We start from the raw sequence: 19,250 nt of genomic DNA, 5'->3' as shown, positions 1-19,250 counted from the left end.
TAGGAGCAGTATTATAGTAGTTATATTCTTGTATATAGGGGAAGTATTATAGTAGTTATATTCTTGTATATAGGAGCAGTATTATAGTAGTTATATTCTTGTATATAGGGGGCAGTATTATAGTAGTTATATTCTTGTATATAGGAGCAGTATTATAGTAGTTATATTATTGTATATAGGAGGCAGTATTATAGTAGTTATAGTCTTGTACATAGGGGCAGTAATATAGTAGTTATATTCTTGTATATAGAGAAGTATTATAGTAGTTATATTCTTGTATATAGGGGCAGTATTATATTAGTTATATTCTTGTATATAGGAGCAGTATTATAGTAGTTATATTCTTGTATATAGGAGCAGTATTATAGTAGTTATATTCTTGTATATAGGAGGCAGTATTATAGTAGTTAGATTCTTGTATATAGGGGGCAGTATTATAGTAGTTATATTCTTTTATATAGGAGCAGTATTATAGTAGTTATATTATTGTATATAGGAGGCAGTATTATAGTAGTTATAGTCTTGTACATAGGGGCAGTAATATAGTAGTTATATTCTTGTATATAGAGAAGTATTATAGTAGTTATATTCTTGTATATAGGGGCAGTATTATATTAGTTATATTCTTGTATATAGGGAGCAGTATTATAGTAGTTATATTCTTGTATATAGGGGCTGTATTATAGTAGTTATATTCTTGTATATAGGAGCAGTATTATACTAGTTATATTCTTGTATATAGGGAGCAGTATTATAGTAGTTATATTCTTGTATATAGGGGGCAGTATTATAGTAGTTATATTCTTGTATATAGGGGCTTTATTATAGTAGTTATATTCTTGTATATAGGGGGCAGTATTATAGTAGTTATATTCTGGTATATAGGGGCAGTATTATAGTAGTTATATTCTTGTATATAGGGAGCAGTATTATACTAGTTATATTCTTGTATATAGGGGGCAGTATTATAGTAGTTATATTCTTATACATAGGGGCAGTATTATAGTAGTTATATTCTTGTATATAGGGGGCAGTATTATAGTAGTTATATTCTTGTATATAGGAGGCAGTATTATAGAAGTTATATTCTTGTATATAGGGGGCAGTATTATAGTAGTTATATTATTGTATATAGGGGGCAGTATTATAGTAGTTATATTCTTGTATATAGGAGGCAGTATTATAGAAGTTATATTCTTGTATATAGGGGGCAGTATTATAGTAGTTATATTCTTGTATATAGGGGGCAGTATTATAGTAGTTATATTCTTGTATATAGGGGAGCAGTATTATAGTAGTTATATTCTTGTATATTGGAGGCGGTATTATAGTCGTTATATTCTTGTATATAGGGGGCAGTATTATAGTAGTTATATTATTGTATATAGGGGCTGCATTATAGTAGTTATATTCTTGTATATAGGAGCAGTATTATAGTAGTTATATTCTTGTATATAGGGGCAGTATTATAGTAGTTATATTCTTGTATATAGGAGCAGTATTATAGTAGTTATATTCTTGTATATAGGGGGCAGTATTATAGTAGTTATATTCTTGTATATAGGAGGTAGTATTATAGTAGTTATATTCTTGTATATAGGAGTAGTATTATAGTAGTTATATTCTTGTATATAGGGGGCAGTATTATAGTAGTTATATTCTTGTATATAGGAGGCAGTATTATAGTAGTTATATTCTTGTATATAGGGGCAGTATTATAGTAGTTATATTCTTGTATATAGGGGCAGTATTATAGTAGTTATATTCTTGCATATAGGGGGCAGTATTATAGTAGTTATATTCTTGTATATAGGGGGCAGTATTATAGTAGTTATATTCTTGTATATTGGAGGCAGTATTATAGTAGTTATATTCTTGTATATAGGGGGCTGTATTATAGTAGTTATATTATTGTATATAGGGGCTGTATTATAGTAGTTATATTCTTGTATATAGGGAGCAGTATTATAGTAGTTATATTCTTGTATATAGGGGCAGGTTTATAGTAGTTATATTCTTGTATATAGGGGCTGTATTATAGTAGTTATATTCTTGTATATAGGGGGCAGTATTATAGTAGTTATATTCTTGTATATAGGAGCAGTATTATAGTAGTTATATTCTTGTATATAGGGGCAGTATTATAGTAGTTATATTCTTGTATATAGGAGCAGTATTATAGTAGTTATATTCTTGTATATCGGGGGCAGTATTATAGTAGTTATATTCTTGTATATAGTGGGCAGTATTATAGTAGTTATATTCTTGCATATAGAGGGCAGTATTATAGTAGTTATATTCTTGTATATAGGGGGCAGTATTATAGTAGTTATATTCTTGTATATAGGGGCAGTATTATAGTAGTTATATTCTTGTATATAGGGGACAGTATTATAGTAGTTATATTCTTGTATATAGGGAGCAGTATTATAGTAGTTATATTCTTGCATATAGGGTGCAGTATTATAGTAGTTATATTCTTGTATATAGGGCAGTATTATAGTAGTTATATTCCTGTATACAGGGAGCAGTATTATAGTAGTTATATTCTTGTATATAGGAGCAGTATTATAGTAGTTATATTCTTGTATATAGGGGAAGTATTATAGTAGTTATATTCTTGTATATAGGAGCAGTATTATAGTAGTTATATTCTTGTATATAGGGGGCAGTATTATAGTAGTTATATTCTTGTATATAGGAGCAGTATTATAGTAGTTATATTCTTGTATATAGGGGCAGTATTATAGTAGTTATATTCTTGCATATAGGGTGCAGTATTATAGTAGTTATATTCTTGTATATAGGGCAGTATTATAGTAGTTATATTCCTGTATACAGGGAGCAGTATTATAGTAGTTATATTCTTGTATATAGGAGCAGTATTATAGTAGTTATATTCTTGTATATAGGGGAAGTATTATAGTAGTTATATTCTTGTATATAGGAGCAGTATTATAGTAGTTATATTCTTGTATATAGGGGGCAGTATTATAGTAGTTATATTCTTGTATATAGGAGCAGTATTATAGTAGTTATATTCTTGTATATAGGGGCAGTATTATAGTAGTTATATTCTTGTATATAGGGGGCAGTATTATAGTAGTTATATTCTTGTACATATGGGGCAGTATTATAGTAGTTATATTCTTGTATATAGGAGCAGTATTATAGTAGTTATACTCTTGTATATAGGAGGCAGTATTATAGTAGTTATATTCTTGTATATAGGAGGCAGTGTTATAGTAGTTATATTCTTGTATATAGGGGCAGTATTGTAGTAGTTATATTCTTGCATATAGGAGCAGTATTATAGTAGTTATATTCTTGTATATAGGAGGCAGTATTATAGTAGTTATATTCTTGTACATAGGGGCAGTATTATAGTAGTTATATTCTTGTATATAGGGGCTGTATTATAGTAGTTATATGCTTGTATATAGGAGGAGGTATTATAGTAGTTATATTCTTGCATATAGGGTGCAGTATTATAGTAGTTATATTCTTGTATATAGGGGCTCTATTATAGTAGTTTTATATTGAAATATCTGTGCTCCATCCTGAGGCATAAAGATTCTTCACCTTGTAGTATATTAGAGCTGAGCAGCACCACCTACAGATATTTCCGGGCCTGATATGTCTATGCACGGTCACAATTATTGTTGCTGTTACTGGAAACACTGGTTATGTGATTTTCTTGGAAAATGAAAGTAAGATCGTGCGGGGGAATTCCTGCCGAACTGAACAATTATACAGCTGCTGGGGATCAGGTGTAGAAGTTTTCTGCACTTTGAGACATTAATCATATCTAAACAAATATAATACGTAATTGGTGACACGTTTCTCGCTGTTTTTCGGTCATCGGTTACTGGAGTTTAATTTTAAAAGTTTCATAATTAAACATTGAAAAGTTCTGAAACTTTGTCATATACTTTGTGTTTCAGTTCCTCACCATTTTCAAAATCTTTGCTGGCAGTCAGTGAATGGGAACATTCTTGTTTACGTTTAGAGGCTGAAAACCTGTACAGACATAATACTTCTCACAACTGAGGATTTTTTTACAATTGTATCCAGTCTAGATAATCTTCTGTGAGGTAAAAACTCTATGTGGTTACAACTATGTTATTGAGTTCAGGTGTTTCAGCCACACCCATGGCAAACAAGTGCATAAAATCAAGCACACAGTCATGCAATCTGCATAGACAAAGAATGCTAGTAGTACGGGTCGTACGGAATATCTCAAGTAACTTTACACGTGGCACTGTCATAGGATGCCACCTTTGCCACAAGTCAGTGAATAGGGACTCAGAGGTTGGATAGGTTTGCCTAAAGTAGTATTCAAAACGGTCTTACAGAAAGTATTTTGCCCTTAGCGGCCAATCAGAGTCCACGGTTTCATTTTCCAGCGCATACTAGAATATAGAACCTGAGCACTGATTGGCTGCCGTACAATGAGGCCTCTTTTTCTCTCGTGCTGTTCTGGCCTATGAAGATCAGTGATCTTAGAATCCCGCTAGGATACATGGACACTGTTCTTTGTGATGTCACTGATTTGGGTTGTCCATATAAAGCAGACATTCCATTGGTTGGTTACAAGATGACATTTCAGCAGAGAAATCAGAATGGTAAATAAAACGTAATGATTTGAAGTGTATCTACAGAGTGTATCTATGGTCATATAGCTACTGGAAGACATACGAGTGACCAGACATTTCTCCATTCTGGCTCTATAGGCTCTAAAAAGGCATATGGAACGGGTGTTGTCGTCATGAGACAAGCCCTTTAACGATGTGAAATACTTTTCCAACTACCTTGTTCCCTTTTGGAGAGATCATTGATTGCAATTTCAGGATCAGTAGCCTGCAGCTCCTCTGCTCTGCTGTCCACATGATAACACTTCCTGTCCTATGCTCTTACAGTCCAACCTTGACATAGGGACCTTGAGTGGATTCAAATCACCATCCACATCAATGTTTACTTAGGGCCATTCTAAACAGGCAAATTATCGGGCAAATGAGCGTTCACATGTGAATGCTTATTCCCGATCATTGCCCTGTGTAAACAGGACAACGATCATCTGATGATCAACGGCTGATCGTATAGGTTCTGCAGCCTAAAATATCGTTATCGGCAGCAGATTTGCTGGCAACATGATAGAAATATATGAGGACGAGCGATTGTCCCCATACATAGCTACTTGTGAAAAGAGCAAATGAGTGCTGATCATCGAGCTGTCTCGTTGATCGACGCTCGTTCACACAGCCCATGCCGGGCCGTGTAAGAGGACCCTTACTAACTTGAATAGCAGTAGATATTTTTGGGTAATTTTTTTTTATCCTGATGAGGCAAAACCGACCAGTTACCCTTGGAAAGGGGACATACGTATTTTTTTAATGTACATTATACTATATATCCATGTGTATTGTATACAGCCCTCGTAATCTTGTGGTGGACCCAACTGATTTTGACATGGAGTACGGGATTCGCCACCTACCCAGCAAGTCCCGGCTCCCCCCTGTCTGAGGAAGAGTATGAGCAGTTTATAAAGCTCATCCAACCTGAATGGAAAGCCAAGCATCTGTGCGAGATCCGCCGCGGCTCCGGTTGTACAGACCCTCAAGTTTTTGGCTTTGACTTGGTCGAGAACCATGGACAAATTCCAAAGGGTGATTATGAATATTATGTAGTCCTATGTTAAAATAGAACAAAATTCGGGAAGATGTAGCACAAGGTGAACATGCGGTTAATGTTGCAGGAACCGTGTGCACAGAATTGGACACGTTCCCCCGTTTCGACTCCTTCTGCCATTTTGCAATGTTCCGCTGCACGGAGAATCAGTTCTACATAAAGGTACGTGAGACACTTTACCAGTCCAATCTTTGCCACCAAAAAAACATGACGGCGATTATGTTGACTGAGGAGGCCATTTTGAATTTTAGACCAATATTCACAAAAACACAAATTATACCTCGAAGTCACCGACTGATTCTTCTCCTATTGGACAGCCTTAGCCAACGATTGCTCAAATAGGATTGTATGTTCTGAACCTCCGACTTTAAGGGGCTTTCCAAGAATATCAACTTAAACGGGACTGAACAAGCAAGTGCCGCGGGTCCCACATCCTATTGATGGTAGGGGTGCCAGGAGTCGGACTGCCCACAATCACACTTTGGTGGCCTATCCTAGTGGATATTCCTGAAAAGCTTCTTTAAGAAACTGTAGCGTGGGTCCGTCTGGGTGGTAGACAAGGAAGGCTAAAAAGTTTAACACTACAATGAGTGTTCTCTGAGCAGGTACCATTACCCCTCCTCCAAATATCATTGAGTACCATTACCCCTCCTCCAAATATCATTGAGTACCATTACCCCTCCTCCAAATATCATTGAGTACCATTACCCCTCCTCCAAATATCATTGAGTACCATTACCCCTCCTCCAAATATCATTGAGTACCATTACCCCTCCTCCAAATATCATTGAGTACCATTACCCCTCCTCCAAATATCATTGAGTATCATTACCCCTCCTCCAAATATCATTGAGTACCATTACCCCTCCTCCAAATATCATTGAGTACCATTACCCCTCCTCTAAATATCATTGAGTACCATTACCCCTCCTCTAAATATCATTGAGTACCATTACCCCTCCTCCAAATATCATTGAGTATCATTACCCCTCCTCCAAATATCATTGAGATGGAATTAAATTTTCCTAGTCTGGGAGGAAGGGCCAAGCTAGGCTAGGGGCTTGATGTAGGAATGGATAATTAATTTTGGGGTCTTGAAAATGGGATTGCCCCGAACCAGCACCGCTCTCCTGCTCACAGCCACCAACCACATCAGGTTTTCACGGCAACGAGCCCATTCTGGTGACGTCATGCATTACGGCAGATTTAAGGGGAGTTTCTGCCATGGACCACTGTCTCGTACTTGTTGTTCGTCCTCCTAGCTTTTGGTCCCTGGTTAGTACCCTGGAACATAGGAACCTTGAGCCATCATCCATCTTATCCTTTGTCGTTGAGGCACCATTGTCCGGTTTCGACACTTCTGGCGCTGTTTATCTCTGGTCTAAGCCATGGGGATAAGCCCGCAAAAATGAAAACTGGAGAATTATCTCCCCTTTCCCACACACACATACAATATAAATAGTTAGTAGATCCAACTAGGGAAGATTTTACATCTTCGGGCAACTTTGGGTAGGAAACTATCGGATAAACATGTAAATGAGGAACAGAAGATCAGTCATTAGTGCATATCGTCTGTCAAATGTTCTTCATAATTGAGATGTTGGGTATTATAGTCCGAGTGTTTGGGTGACAGCTGTCCTAAGTCTATGACCAGCTTCAGTCTCCAGCCTTTCATAATAATTAATTGTCTAAGAACGTTCTCCTTCTCATGCAGAGAATTCCATGTTCAGACCTGCTTCTAGATCTTTCTAATTTCTCAGAAGAAATGTTCACACCGCCAAGTAAGTGCCAGACTACGCCTATATGGGTGGAAATGTGGCTATGATTATATTAACTGCAATGCACATCAGACTGCAACGGTATTCAGAGTAGTCCTATTCTTATAAATAGGGGGCTGTATTTTGGAAGTTATATTATTGTAAATAGGAGGCAGTATTTTAGTAGTTATATTCTTGTATATAGGGGCAGTATTATAGTAGTTATATTCTTGTATATAGGAGCAGTATTATAGTAGTTATATTCTTGTATATAGGGGGCAGTATTATAGTAGTTATATTCTTGTATATAGGGGCAGTATTATAGTAGTTATATTCTTGTATATAGGAGCAGTATTATAGTAGTTATATTCTTGTATATAGGGGGCAGTATTATAGTAGTTATATTCTTGTATATAGGGGGCAGTATTATAGTAGTTATATTCTTGTATATAGGGGGCAGTATTATAGTAGTTATATTCTTGTATATAGGGGGCAGTATTATAGTAGTTATATTCTTGTATGTAGGGGGCAGTATTATAGTAGTTATATTCTTATATATAGGGAGCAGTATTATAGTAGTTATATTCTTGTATATAGGAGCAGTATTATAGTAGTTATATTCTTGTATATAGGGGGCAGTATTATAGTAGTTATATTCTTGTATATAGGGGGCAGTATTATAGTAGTTATATTCTTGTATATAGGGGGCAGTATTATAGTAGTTATATTCTTGTATATAGGGGGCAGTATTATAGTAGTTATATTCTTGTATATAGGGGGCAGTATTATAGTAGTTATATTCTTGTATATAGGGGCAGTATTATAGTAGTTATATTCTTGTATATAGGAGCAGTATTATAGTACTTATATTCTTGTATATAGGAGCAGTATTATAGTAGTTATATTCTTGTATATAGGGGGCAGTATTATAGTAGTTATATTCTTGTATATAGGGGGCAGTATTATAGTAGTTATATTCTTGTATATAGGGGCAGTATTATAGTAGTTATATTCTTGTATATAGGGAGCAGTATTATAGTAGTTATATTCTTGTATATAGGAGCAGTATTATAGTAGTTATATTCTTGTATATAGGGGGCAGTATTATAGTAGTTATATTCTTGTATATAGGGGGCAGTATTATAGTAGTTATATTCTTGTATATAGGGGGCAGTATTATAGTAGTTATATTCTTGTATATAGGGGGCAGTATTATAGTAGTTATATTCTTGTATATAGGGGGCAGTATTATAGTAGTTATATTCTTGTATATAGGGGCAGTATTATAGTAGTTATATTCTTGTATATAGGAGCAGTATTATAGTACTTATATTCTTGTATATAGGAGCAGTATTATAGTAGTTATATTCTTGTATATAGGGGGCAGTATTATAGTAGTTATATTCTTGTATATAGGGGGCAGTATTATAGTAGTTATATTCTTGTATATAGGGGCAGTATTATAGTAGTTATATTCTTGTATATAGGGAGCAGTATTATAGTAGTTATATTCTTGTATATAGGAGCAGTATTATAGTAGTTATATTCTTGTATATAGGGGGCAGTATTATAGTAGTTATATTCTTGTATATAGGGGGCAGTATTATAGTAGTTATATTCTTGTATATAGGGGGCAGTATTATAGTAGTTATATTCTTGTATATAGGGGGCAGTATTATAGTAGTTATATTCTTGTATATAGGGGGCAGTATTATAGTAGTTATATTCTTGTATATAGGGGCAGTATTATAGTAGTTATATTCTTGTATATAGGAGCAGTATTATAGTACTTATATTCTTGTATATAGGAGCAGTATTATAGTAGTTATATTCTTGTATATAGGGGGCAGTATTATAGTAGTTATATTCTTGTATATAGGGGGCAGTATTATAGTAGTTATATTCTTGTATATAGGGGCAGTATTATAGTAGTTATATTCTTGTATATAGGGAGCAGTATTATAGTAGTTATATTCTTGCATATAGGAGCAGTATTATAGTAGTTATATTCTTGTATATAGGGGGCAGTATTATAGTAGTTATATTCTTGTATATAGGGGGCAGTATTATAGTAGTTATATTCTTGTATATAGGGGCAGTATTATAGTAGTTATATTCTTGTATATAGGGGGCAGTATTATAGTAGTTATATTCTTGTATATAGTGGGCAGTATTATAGTAGTTATATTCTTGTATATAGGGGCAGTATTATAGTAGTTATATTCTTGTACATAGGGGGCAGTATTATAGTAGTTATATTCTTGTATATAGGGGCAGTATTATAGTAGTTATATTCTTGTATATAAGAGCAGTATTATAGTAGTTATATTCTTGTATATAGGGGCAGTATTATAGTCGTTATATTCTTGTACATAGGGGCAGTATTATAGTAGTTATATTCTTGTATATAGGGGGCAGTATTACAGTAGTTATATTCTTGTATATAGGAGGCAGTATTATAGTAGTTATATTCTTGTACATAGGGGCCGTATTATAGTAGTTATATTCTTGTATATAGGGGCAGTATTATAGTAGTTATATTCTTGTACATAGGGGCAGTATTATAGTGGTTATATTCTTGTATATAGGAGCAGTATTATAGTAGTTATATTCTTGTATATAGGGGGCAGTATTATAGTAGTTATATTCTTGTATATAGGGGCAGTATTATAGTAGTTATATTCTTGTATATAGGGGGCAGTATTATAGTAGTTATATTCTTGTATATAGGAGCAGTATTATAGTACTTATATTCTTGTATATAGGAGCAGTATTATAGTAGTTATATTCTTGTATATAGGGGGCAGTATTACAGTAGTTATATTCTTGTATATATGGGCAGTATTATAGTAGTTATATTCCTGTATATAGGAGCAGTATTAGGGCATGCCCACACGTGGCGGATTTCCTCCGCAACTGTCCGCATCAATGCCGCACAGAATCTGCGTTGCAGATTCTGCGGCGGATCTGCCCAAAATGTGCAGTAAATTGATGCGGACTAGCTGCTGCGGACTGCGGGAAAAGTGCTTCCCTTCTCTCTATCAGTGCAGGATAGAGAGAAGGGACAGCACTTTCCCTAGTGAAAATAAACGAATTTCATACTTACCGGCCGTTGTCTTGGTGACGCGTCCCTCTTTCGGCATCCAGCCCGACCTCCCTGGATGACGCGGCAGTCCATGTGACCGCTGCAGCCTGTGATTGGCTGCAGCCGTCACTTAGACTGAAACATCATCCTGGGAAGCCGGACTGGAGACAGAAGCAGGGAGTTCTCGGTAAGTATGAACTTCTATTTTTTTACAGGTTGCTGTATATTGGGATCGGTAGTCACTGTCCAGGGTGCAGAAACAGTTACTGCCGATCGCTTAACTCTTTCAGCACCCTGGACAGTGACTATTTACTGACGTCTCCTAGCAACGCTCCCGTAATTCCGGGAGCCCCATTGACCTCCTCAGTCTGGCTGTAGACCTAGAAATACATAGGTCCAGCCAGAATGAAGAAATGTCATGGCAAAAAAGCAAGACGCATCCGCAGCACACATAACATGTGCATGACAGCTGCGGACTTCATTGCGGAATTTAGAATCTCCATTGAAGTCAATGGAGAAATTCCGCCATGAGTCCGCCACTGGTCCGCAACAGACAGAGCATGCTGCGGACACCAAATTCCGCTCCGCAGCCTATGCTCCGCAGCGGAATTTTACGCATCGTCTAAACGAACACTTCTAAATAGAAGTGGAAGTCAATGGAGAAACGGCTCCGCTGCGGATTAACGCTGCGGAGTGTCCGCAGCGGAATTCAAGTGAAATTCCGCCACGTGTGAACCCAGCCTTATAGTAGTTATATTCTTGTATATAGGGGGCAGTATTATAGTAGTTATATTCTTGTATATAGGAGCAGTATTATAGTAGTTATATTCTTGTATATAGGGGCAGTATTATAGTAGTTATATTCTTGTATATAGGAGCAGTATTATAGTAGTTATATTCTTGTATATAGGGGCAGTATTATAGTAGTTATATTCTTGTATATAGGGGGCAGTATTATAGTAGTTATATTCTTGTATATAGGGGCAGTATTATAGTAGTTATATTCTTGTATATAGGGGGCAGTATTATAGTAGTTATATTCTTGTATATAGGGGCAGTATTATAGTAGTTATATTCTTGTATATAGGGGCAGTATTATAGTAGTTATATTCTTGTATATAGGAGCAGTATTATAGTAGTTATATTCTTGTATATAGAGGGCAGTATTATAGTAGTTATATTCTTGTATATAGAGGGCAGTATTATAGTAGTTATATTCTTGTATATAGGGGGCAGTATTATAGTAGTTACATTCTTGTATATAGGAGCAGTATTATAGTAGTTATATTCCTGTATATAGGAGGCAGTATTATAGTAGTTATATTCATGTATATAGGGGGCAGTATTATAGTAGTTATATTCTTGTATATAGGGGCAGTATTATAGTAGTTATATTCTTGTATATAGGGGCAGTATTATAGTAGTTATATTCTTGTATATAGGGGCAGTATTATAGTAGTTATATTCTTGTATATAGGGGCAGTATTATAGTAGTTATATTCTTGTATATAGGGGCAGTATTATAGTAGTTATATTCTTGTATATAGGGGGCAGTATTAGGGCATGACCACACATGGCGGAATTCCTCCGCAACTGTCCGCATCAATGCCGCACCTAATCCGGGTTGCGGATTACGGCTGCGGATCTGCACAAAATGTGCAGAAAATTGATGCGGACTAGCTGCTGCGGACTGCGGGAAAAGTGCTTCCCTTCTCCCTATCAGTGCAGGATAGAGAGAAGGGACAGCACTTTCCCTAGTGAAAGTAAAAGAAATTCATACTTACCGCCCGTTGTCTTTATGACGCGTCCCTCCTTCGGCATCCAGCCCGACCTCCCTGGATGACGCGCCAGTCCATGTGACCGCTGCAGCCTGTGCTTGGCCTGTGATTGGCTGCAGCCGTCACTTACACTGAAACGTCATCCTGGGAGGCCGGACTGGAGACAGAAACAGGGAGTTCTCGGTAAGTACGAACTTCATTTTTTTTTACAGATACATGTATATTGGGATCGGTAGTCACTGTCCCGGGTGCAGAAACAGTTACTGCCGATCGCTTAACTCTTTCAGCACCCTGGACAGTGACTATTTACTGACGTCTCCTAGCAACGCTCCCGTCATTACGGGAGCCCCATTGACTTCCTCAGTCTGGCTGTAGACCTAGAAATACATAGGTCCAGCCAGAATGAAGAAATGTCAAGTTAAAAAAGCAAGACGCATCCGCAGCACACATGACATGTGCATGACAGCTGCGGACTTCATTGCGGAACTTTGAATCTCCATTGAAGTCAATGGAGAAATTCCGCCATGAGTCCGCCACTGCTCCGCAACAGACAGAGCATGCTGCGGACACCAAATTCCGCTCCGCAGCCTATGCTCCGCAGCGGAATTGTACGCATCGTGTAAACGAACACTGCTAAATTAAAGTGAAAGTCAATGGAGAAACGGCTCCGCTGCGGATTAACGCTGCGGAGTGTCCGCAGCGGAATTTAAGTGAAATTCCGCCATGTGTGAACCCGCCCTTATAGTAGTTATATTCTTGTATATAGGAGCAGTATTATAGTAGTTATATTCTTGTATATAGGGGCAGTATTATAGTAGTTATATTCTTGTATATAGCGGCGGTATTATAGTAGTTATATTCTTGTATATAGGAGCAGTATTATAGTAGTTATATTCTTGTATATAGGAGCAGTATTATAGTAGTTATATTCTTGTATATAGGAGCAGTATTATAGTAGTTATATTCTTGTATATAGAGGGCAGTATTATAGTAGTTATATTCTTGTATATAGGAGCAGTATTATAGTAATTATATTCTTGTATATAGGAGGCAGTATTATAGTAGTTATATTCTTGTATATAGGGGCAGTATTATAGTAGTTATATTCTTGTATATAGTGGCAGTATTATAGTAGTTATATTCTTGTATATAGCGGCAGTATTATAGTAGTTCTATTCTTGTATATAGGAGCAGTATTATAGTAGTTATATTCTTGTATATAGGAGCAGTATTATAGTAGTTCTAGTATTGTATATAGGAGGCAGTATTATAGTAGTTATATTCTTGTACATAGGGGGCAGTATTATAGTAGTTATATTCTTGTACATAGGGGGCAGTATTATAGTAGTTATATTCTTGTATATAGGGGGCAGTATTATAGTAGTTATATTCTTGTACATAGGGGGCAGTATTATAGTAGTTATATTCTTGTATATAGGGGGCAGTATTATAGTAGTTATATTCTTGTATATAGGGAGCAGTATTATAGTAGTTATATTCTTGTACATAGGGGGCAGTATTATAGTAGTTATATTCTTGTACATAGGGGGCAGTATTATAGTAGTTATATTCTTGTACATAGGGGGCAGTATTATAGTAGTTATATTCTTGTATATAGGGGGCAGTATTATAGTAGTTATATTCTTGTATAGAGGGGCAGTATTATAGTAGTTATATTCTTGTATATAGGGGCAGTATTATAGTAGTTATATTCTTGTATATAGGAGGCAGTATTATAGTAGTTATATTCTTGTATATAGGGGCCAGTATTATAGTAGTTATATTCTTGTATATAGGGGGCAGTATTATAGTAGTTATATTCTTGTATATAGGGGGCAGTATTACAATAGTTACATTCTTGTCCATAGAGGTATAAATGTTATCGACTGAAGCTTCAAGGATAAGAACTGTATATAAATTACTGTATCTATCGGATTGTTATCATACAGTAATATGAGAAGTTGTCATTTTAATTCAATCTATTTTTAATAAGCACCTCCAGTCTTCCCGTATACATCGGCCTCCCGCGTTACACAGAGACGTGCCTTTGATAGAAAGAACGAGGTGGAGCAGCTGTCATCCCAGCTCCGCTCCCTCACTGACAAGTTACTGGTGTTTAGCTTCACAGTATGTAACCAGCAACCAATCCGCAGGAACCAGCAGAACCTTCCTAAAAGTATGGGCGCCCCTAGAGTCCCATCCAGAACAAAGGGCCGCTTTACGCAAACAGACCAAGGCCAAAAGAATCTGAAAGGAGATTTGAATAAAGTGATATTTCAGCAGGAGCCGGAGAATTTAGCCATCCCTGATCATGATGATGAGGTGGAGGAGGCGACAGGGCCTTATTCCAGCTCTGTAATGTCAGACTATGATGGAGGAGAAGAGACTGACTCAGCAGGATCAGACTTTAAACCTAAGAAGAAGTATAAGGCAGCGGTGTCACTTCACATGAAGGGGAAAAATCCAAAGATCACAGCAGTGTCATATCATCATCAGGACAGGAAAGACACCGTGGACAGCCCAGCAGTGCCAGGACATGGCAGCCCCGCCAACACACCAGGGACGGAACGGAACCAAGGGAAGACAGGAGGAGCCAACACAACTATGTCCAGGAAGCAGAATGAATAAAAGTGATATAAAGCAGGAGGATGAGCAGTGTAATCCATAAGTAGCCCCCCAATAATTCCCCGTATAGTACATCAGTCAGCAAAAATGGCTGCCAAAGTGCGCCAAATATATCAAACTGACAGCTTTCTCCTTCTTACGCCTCACCAATATTGTGCGGCCAAAAAATGGTGCACATCCTAATAAATTTTTTTGCATGTCACCATAAATCCTTTGAGATTTGGCGCACGACATGTTCTCCATTTTTCTGGCTCAAATTGTGACACTTCTGACGCATTTTGCATAGTCAATCTCCACCTTTGTATTTTAATTTCTCAATCTCTTTAAAATCTCTGCTAGTTGTCAGTAAATTGCCACTTTCTTGATCATATTCAGAAGCTAGTATCTCATCCGGACTTAGTCCTGCTGAGGGTTTGTTAGGGCAAAGCCACACGTGGCGGAATTGCTCTTGAATTCCGCTGCGGACACTCCGCAGCGTTAATCCGCAGCGGAGCCGTTTCTCCATTGCCTTCCACTTCTTTTTAGTAGGCTTCGTTTAGACGAGGCTGAAAATTCCGCTGCGGAGCATAGGCTGCGGTGCGGAATTTGGTGTCCGCAGCATACAATGGATGTTGCGGACCAGTGGTGGACTGGTTGCGGACTCATGGCGGAAGTTCTCCATTGACTTCAATGGAGATTCTAAATTCCGCAATGAAGTCCGCAGCTGTCATGCACATGTTATGTGTGCTGCGGATGCGTCCTGCTTTTTTGACATGACATTTCTTCATTCTGGCTGGACCTATGTATTTCTAGGTCTACAGCCAGACTGAGGAAGTCAATGGGGCTCCCGGAATTACGGGAGCGTTGCTAGGAGACGTCAGTAAATAGTCACTGTCCAGGGTGCTGAAAGAGTTAAGCGATCGGCAGTAACTGTTTCTGCACCCTGGACAGTGACTACCGATCCCAATATACAGCAAGCTGTCAAAAAAATAGAAGTTCATACTTACCGAGAACTCCCTGCTTCTGTCTCCAGTCCGGCTTCCCAGGATGACGTTTCAGTCTAAGTGACGGCTGCAGCCAATCACAGGCTGCAGCGGTCACATGGACTGCCGCGTCATCCAGGGAGGTCGGGCTGGATGCCGAAAGAGGGACGCGTCACCAAGACAACGGCCGGTAAGTATGAAATTATTTTACTTTCACTAGGGAAAGTGCTGTCCCTTCTCTCTATCCTGCACTGATAGGGAGAAGGGAAGCACTTTTCCCGCAGTCCGCAGCAGCTAGTCCGCATCAATTTACTGCACATTTTTGGCAGATCCGCCGCAGAATCGGCAACGCCGATTCTGTGCGGCATTGATGCGGACAGTTGTGGAGGAAATCCGCCACGTGTGGGCATGCCCTTACAGTGTGTCAGTCTAAGAAATCCTGTGTGACTTAAACACAGCAGCAGCACAAATTTCTGTCCTGTTCTGCTTGCCAGGCTGATAGCTCTTGCTAAGGGTTCATGCACACGACCGTTGTTTTCTTCAGTATCATATCCATTTTTTTGCGGATAGCCTACTGAACCATTTATTTTTATGGGGCTCTGTACACATCCGTTTCTTGTTGTTTTTTTGCAGATCCGTGTCTATATTCCCAAAATGATAGAACCGTTTCTATTCTCATCTGTATTTGCATTCCATCTCATCCATTTCTAGTATAAAGGTTCGCAAAAAAAAAAACGGACAGCATGTGGAAGCCACTAGGATCCATGTTTTGCAGTCCGCAAAACGGAAACAGACGTGTGCATGATGCCTTACTTTGATACACTATAACCTAAGCAGTATCGGTGGTACTAGATCACGACGGGTTCTGAATGTAACCACTAATGGTTCTATTCACTGACTGCAAGCAGAGGTTTTGAGAATGCTAAGAGTTCAAAACCCGTGGGAACCCAGCCTTAAGCCTCATGCACACGACCGTAGTGGTGTGCGCGGCCGTGATTTTCAGCTCAGACGGCCGCATCTGTTGTTTTTTTTTAAACAAATAAATGTATGTAAGTTGATTTGCACCCAAAAAAAGCATGGTAAATCTTCACCAGTGTATTCGTTTTGCCGTGTTCCTACATAATCAAAAATTAAATCGCATTTATCCAGCAGGTGGCGCCAAATACTCGTCCTTAGAAGTCCTCAGTACTTCTCCCTGTCATCCTGCTCTATTATGAGGGTGTGTACAGAATATCTTATGCTGATTTTCTATGTAGATTTTATCTCCTCCATTTACCAAATTAAAAAAGACTTTATGAACTCAGCGTTTCAGTAATGACCAGGGTACAAGTGCGAGTGGTGGACGGGATTGTTCATGGTTTTCTTTATTGTGTTTCTTCTAGAAAATCAAGTATTAAAAAATATCGATTTACATTGCGAGATCCAGAGATTAAAATGATAAAGATACCGAAATAAAAAGCCTGAAATCTGAGATAGAAAGGCAGATATAAAAAGCTTCTGCTGAGCTGATGTATCCAAGCCTGTCATGTGTGATACTATCTGCTGAGTGGTGTATCCAAGCCTGTCATGTGTGATACTGCCTGCTGAGTAGTGTATCCAAGCCTGTCATGTGTGATACTAACTCCTGAGTGGTGTATCCAAGCCTGTCATGTGTGATACTAACTGTTGAGTGGTGTATCCAAGCTTATCATGTGTGATACTAACTGCTGAGCTGATTTATCCAAGCCTGTCATGTGTGATACTGCCTGATGAGAGGTGTATCTAAGCCTGTCATGTGTGATACTGCCTGATGAGAGGTGTATCTAAGCCTGTCATTTGTGATCTGCCTGCTGAGAGGTGTATCTAAGCCTGTCGTGTGTGATCTGCCTGCTGAGAGGTGTATCTAAGCCTGTCATGTGTGATACCGTCTGCTGAGCTGATGTATCTAAGCCTATCATATGTGATACAGTCTGCTGAACTGTTGTTTTTAAAGCCAGCGATAGACCTGAAATAACGGTTAGGCAACTACTACTCCAACCCCTCCATAAACATGCATGCCGGGCTCAGGTAGGTGTCCATGTTTATTTCTATAGAGACTGGAAAAGTGTCTGCCCGTGCCGCTTATCTCCCTATAGGAAAGAGTAGTCAAAATCCAACCTGTCCAATCCTTACATCAGGCAGACCCCTAGACATGAAATTAAAGCTTAAATCAGGTTATACCTGTGCCCATGTTACTCCTCTAAACCAACGCCAAAAGGGGGCGCTCTTGCTCAGCTATTTCCAACCATCCACTTTCTTGGCCCAGGGTTTAGAGGAGTAAGAAGGGACACAGGACCCCGCTGATCAGACAACTATGGCGTATCTCAAGGATATAGAAGGGGACAAGAGCAGAAGTGACGACGTGTAAGAAGAAAGTCACATTCAGATGTTACCGTGATCACATACACAACAAATGTTCTGTATTTTGACGCTTTTTTTTAGCATTTTTCGCTGCGTTTTTTGCCCACGGCCATTGAATGTAATGCAAAAAACGCTCAAAACGAGCGCCGCAGTTTTTTTCTGCCTCTAAAAGAAGATGAAGATTTCCGCATCAAAATCAGCGCAAAAAAACTCAATGTGCACTGACCCTTACAATGCTGCTCCCCTGGAGAGTCCCGCACGGGTTCTTGACACCCAATAGCAAAGGGAATGGCCCCGACAAGGCTTGCCCCCTCTATCCAAGGGCCCCATAGTAGACGCCTCTATAATACATAAGCCCTTGAGTCCAACCTAGTTATGCAGTGACACATCCCTTCCTCCAAAATCCCTGCATAGCCAGGCAGATTTGCCGTTCAGGAGTATTGGAAAGCTGGGTGACATCTATAGGAGCTGAAATAGTGGTCAGTAAAAGACATAGATATATATTTACTGACGGAAGACAACTCGAGGAATAATGATGTATCAACAGGAGAACGTTCCCATGACATCTGTGTTTTCCTTCAAGGACGCGACATTCATGAACGATACGCTGCCCCCCCCCTCCTCGTTTCTGCGTCATCATCACATAGGACATGTCGGTTCTTGTAAGTCGTCCTTCCACCCAGTGCCATCTTAACCCTTTGCCAACCTAGAAGAATTTGGACTCGTCTCCCCCGTGGATCACGTTCCCTCTACAGATTTGGGTTTACGTGGAAAGCGGAGTTTTCCGTTTTGGCCGGAAATCTACAGTTTATATAAGACGACGAAAATTATACATAAAACTCCTTGACTTGACCTTGTCGCCTAAGTTAGAATTCTATTCAGCAATTTCTATTTAAAAAAAAACTAGGGTGACAGCCAATATACTGATCATCACCCAGCTTTCCCAGACTCCTGAATGGTCAATTTTCCTGGTTAT

The 19,250-nt window shown here is 38.3% G+C and overlaps 1 protein-coding gene across 1 annotated transcript; it reads left to right on the top strand.

Moving 5' to 3' along the window:
- The first annotated feature begins 4,567 nt into the window (after nt 1-4,567).
- Nucleotides 4,568-14,952, top strand: ACRBP (acrosin binding protein). The gene is made up of 5 exons (XM_075842345.1): nt 4,568-4,625; nt 5,433-5,666; nt 5,756-5,850; nt 7,403-7,469; nt 14,302-14,952. Exons 1-5 carry the CDS (start codon nt 4,598-4,600, stop codon nt 14,934-14,936), a joined length of 1,059 nt encoding a protein of 352 aa, XP_075698460.1. The 5' UTR covers nt 4,568-4,597; the 3' UTR covers nt 14,937-14,952.
- Nucleotides 14,953-19,250: the final 4,298 nt, after the last annotated feature.

This window comes from Rhinoderma darwinii, chromosome 11 (genome assembly GCF_050947455.1).
Source record: "Rhinoderma darwinii isolate aRhiDar2 chromosome 11, aRhiDar2.hap1, whole genome shotgun sequence".
NCBI lineage: Eukaryota > Metazoa > Chordata > Amphibia > Anura > Rhinodermatidae > Rhinoderma > Rhinoderma darwinii.
The sequence above is the reverse complement of the archived record's forward strand: the minus strand, read 5'-3'. Positions and strand labels throughout refer to the sequence as shown.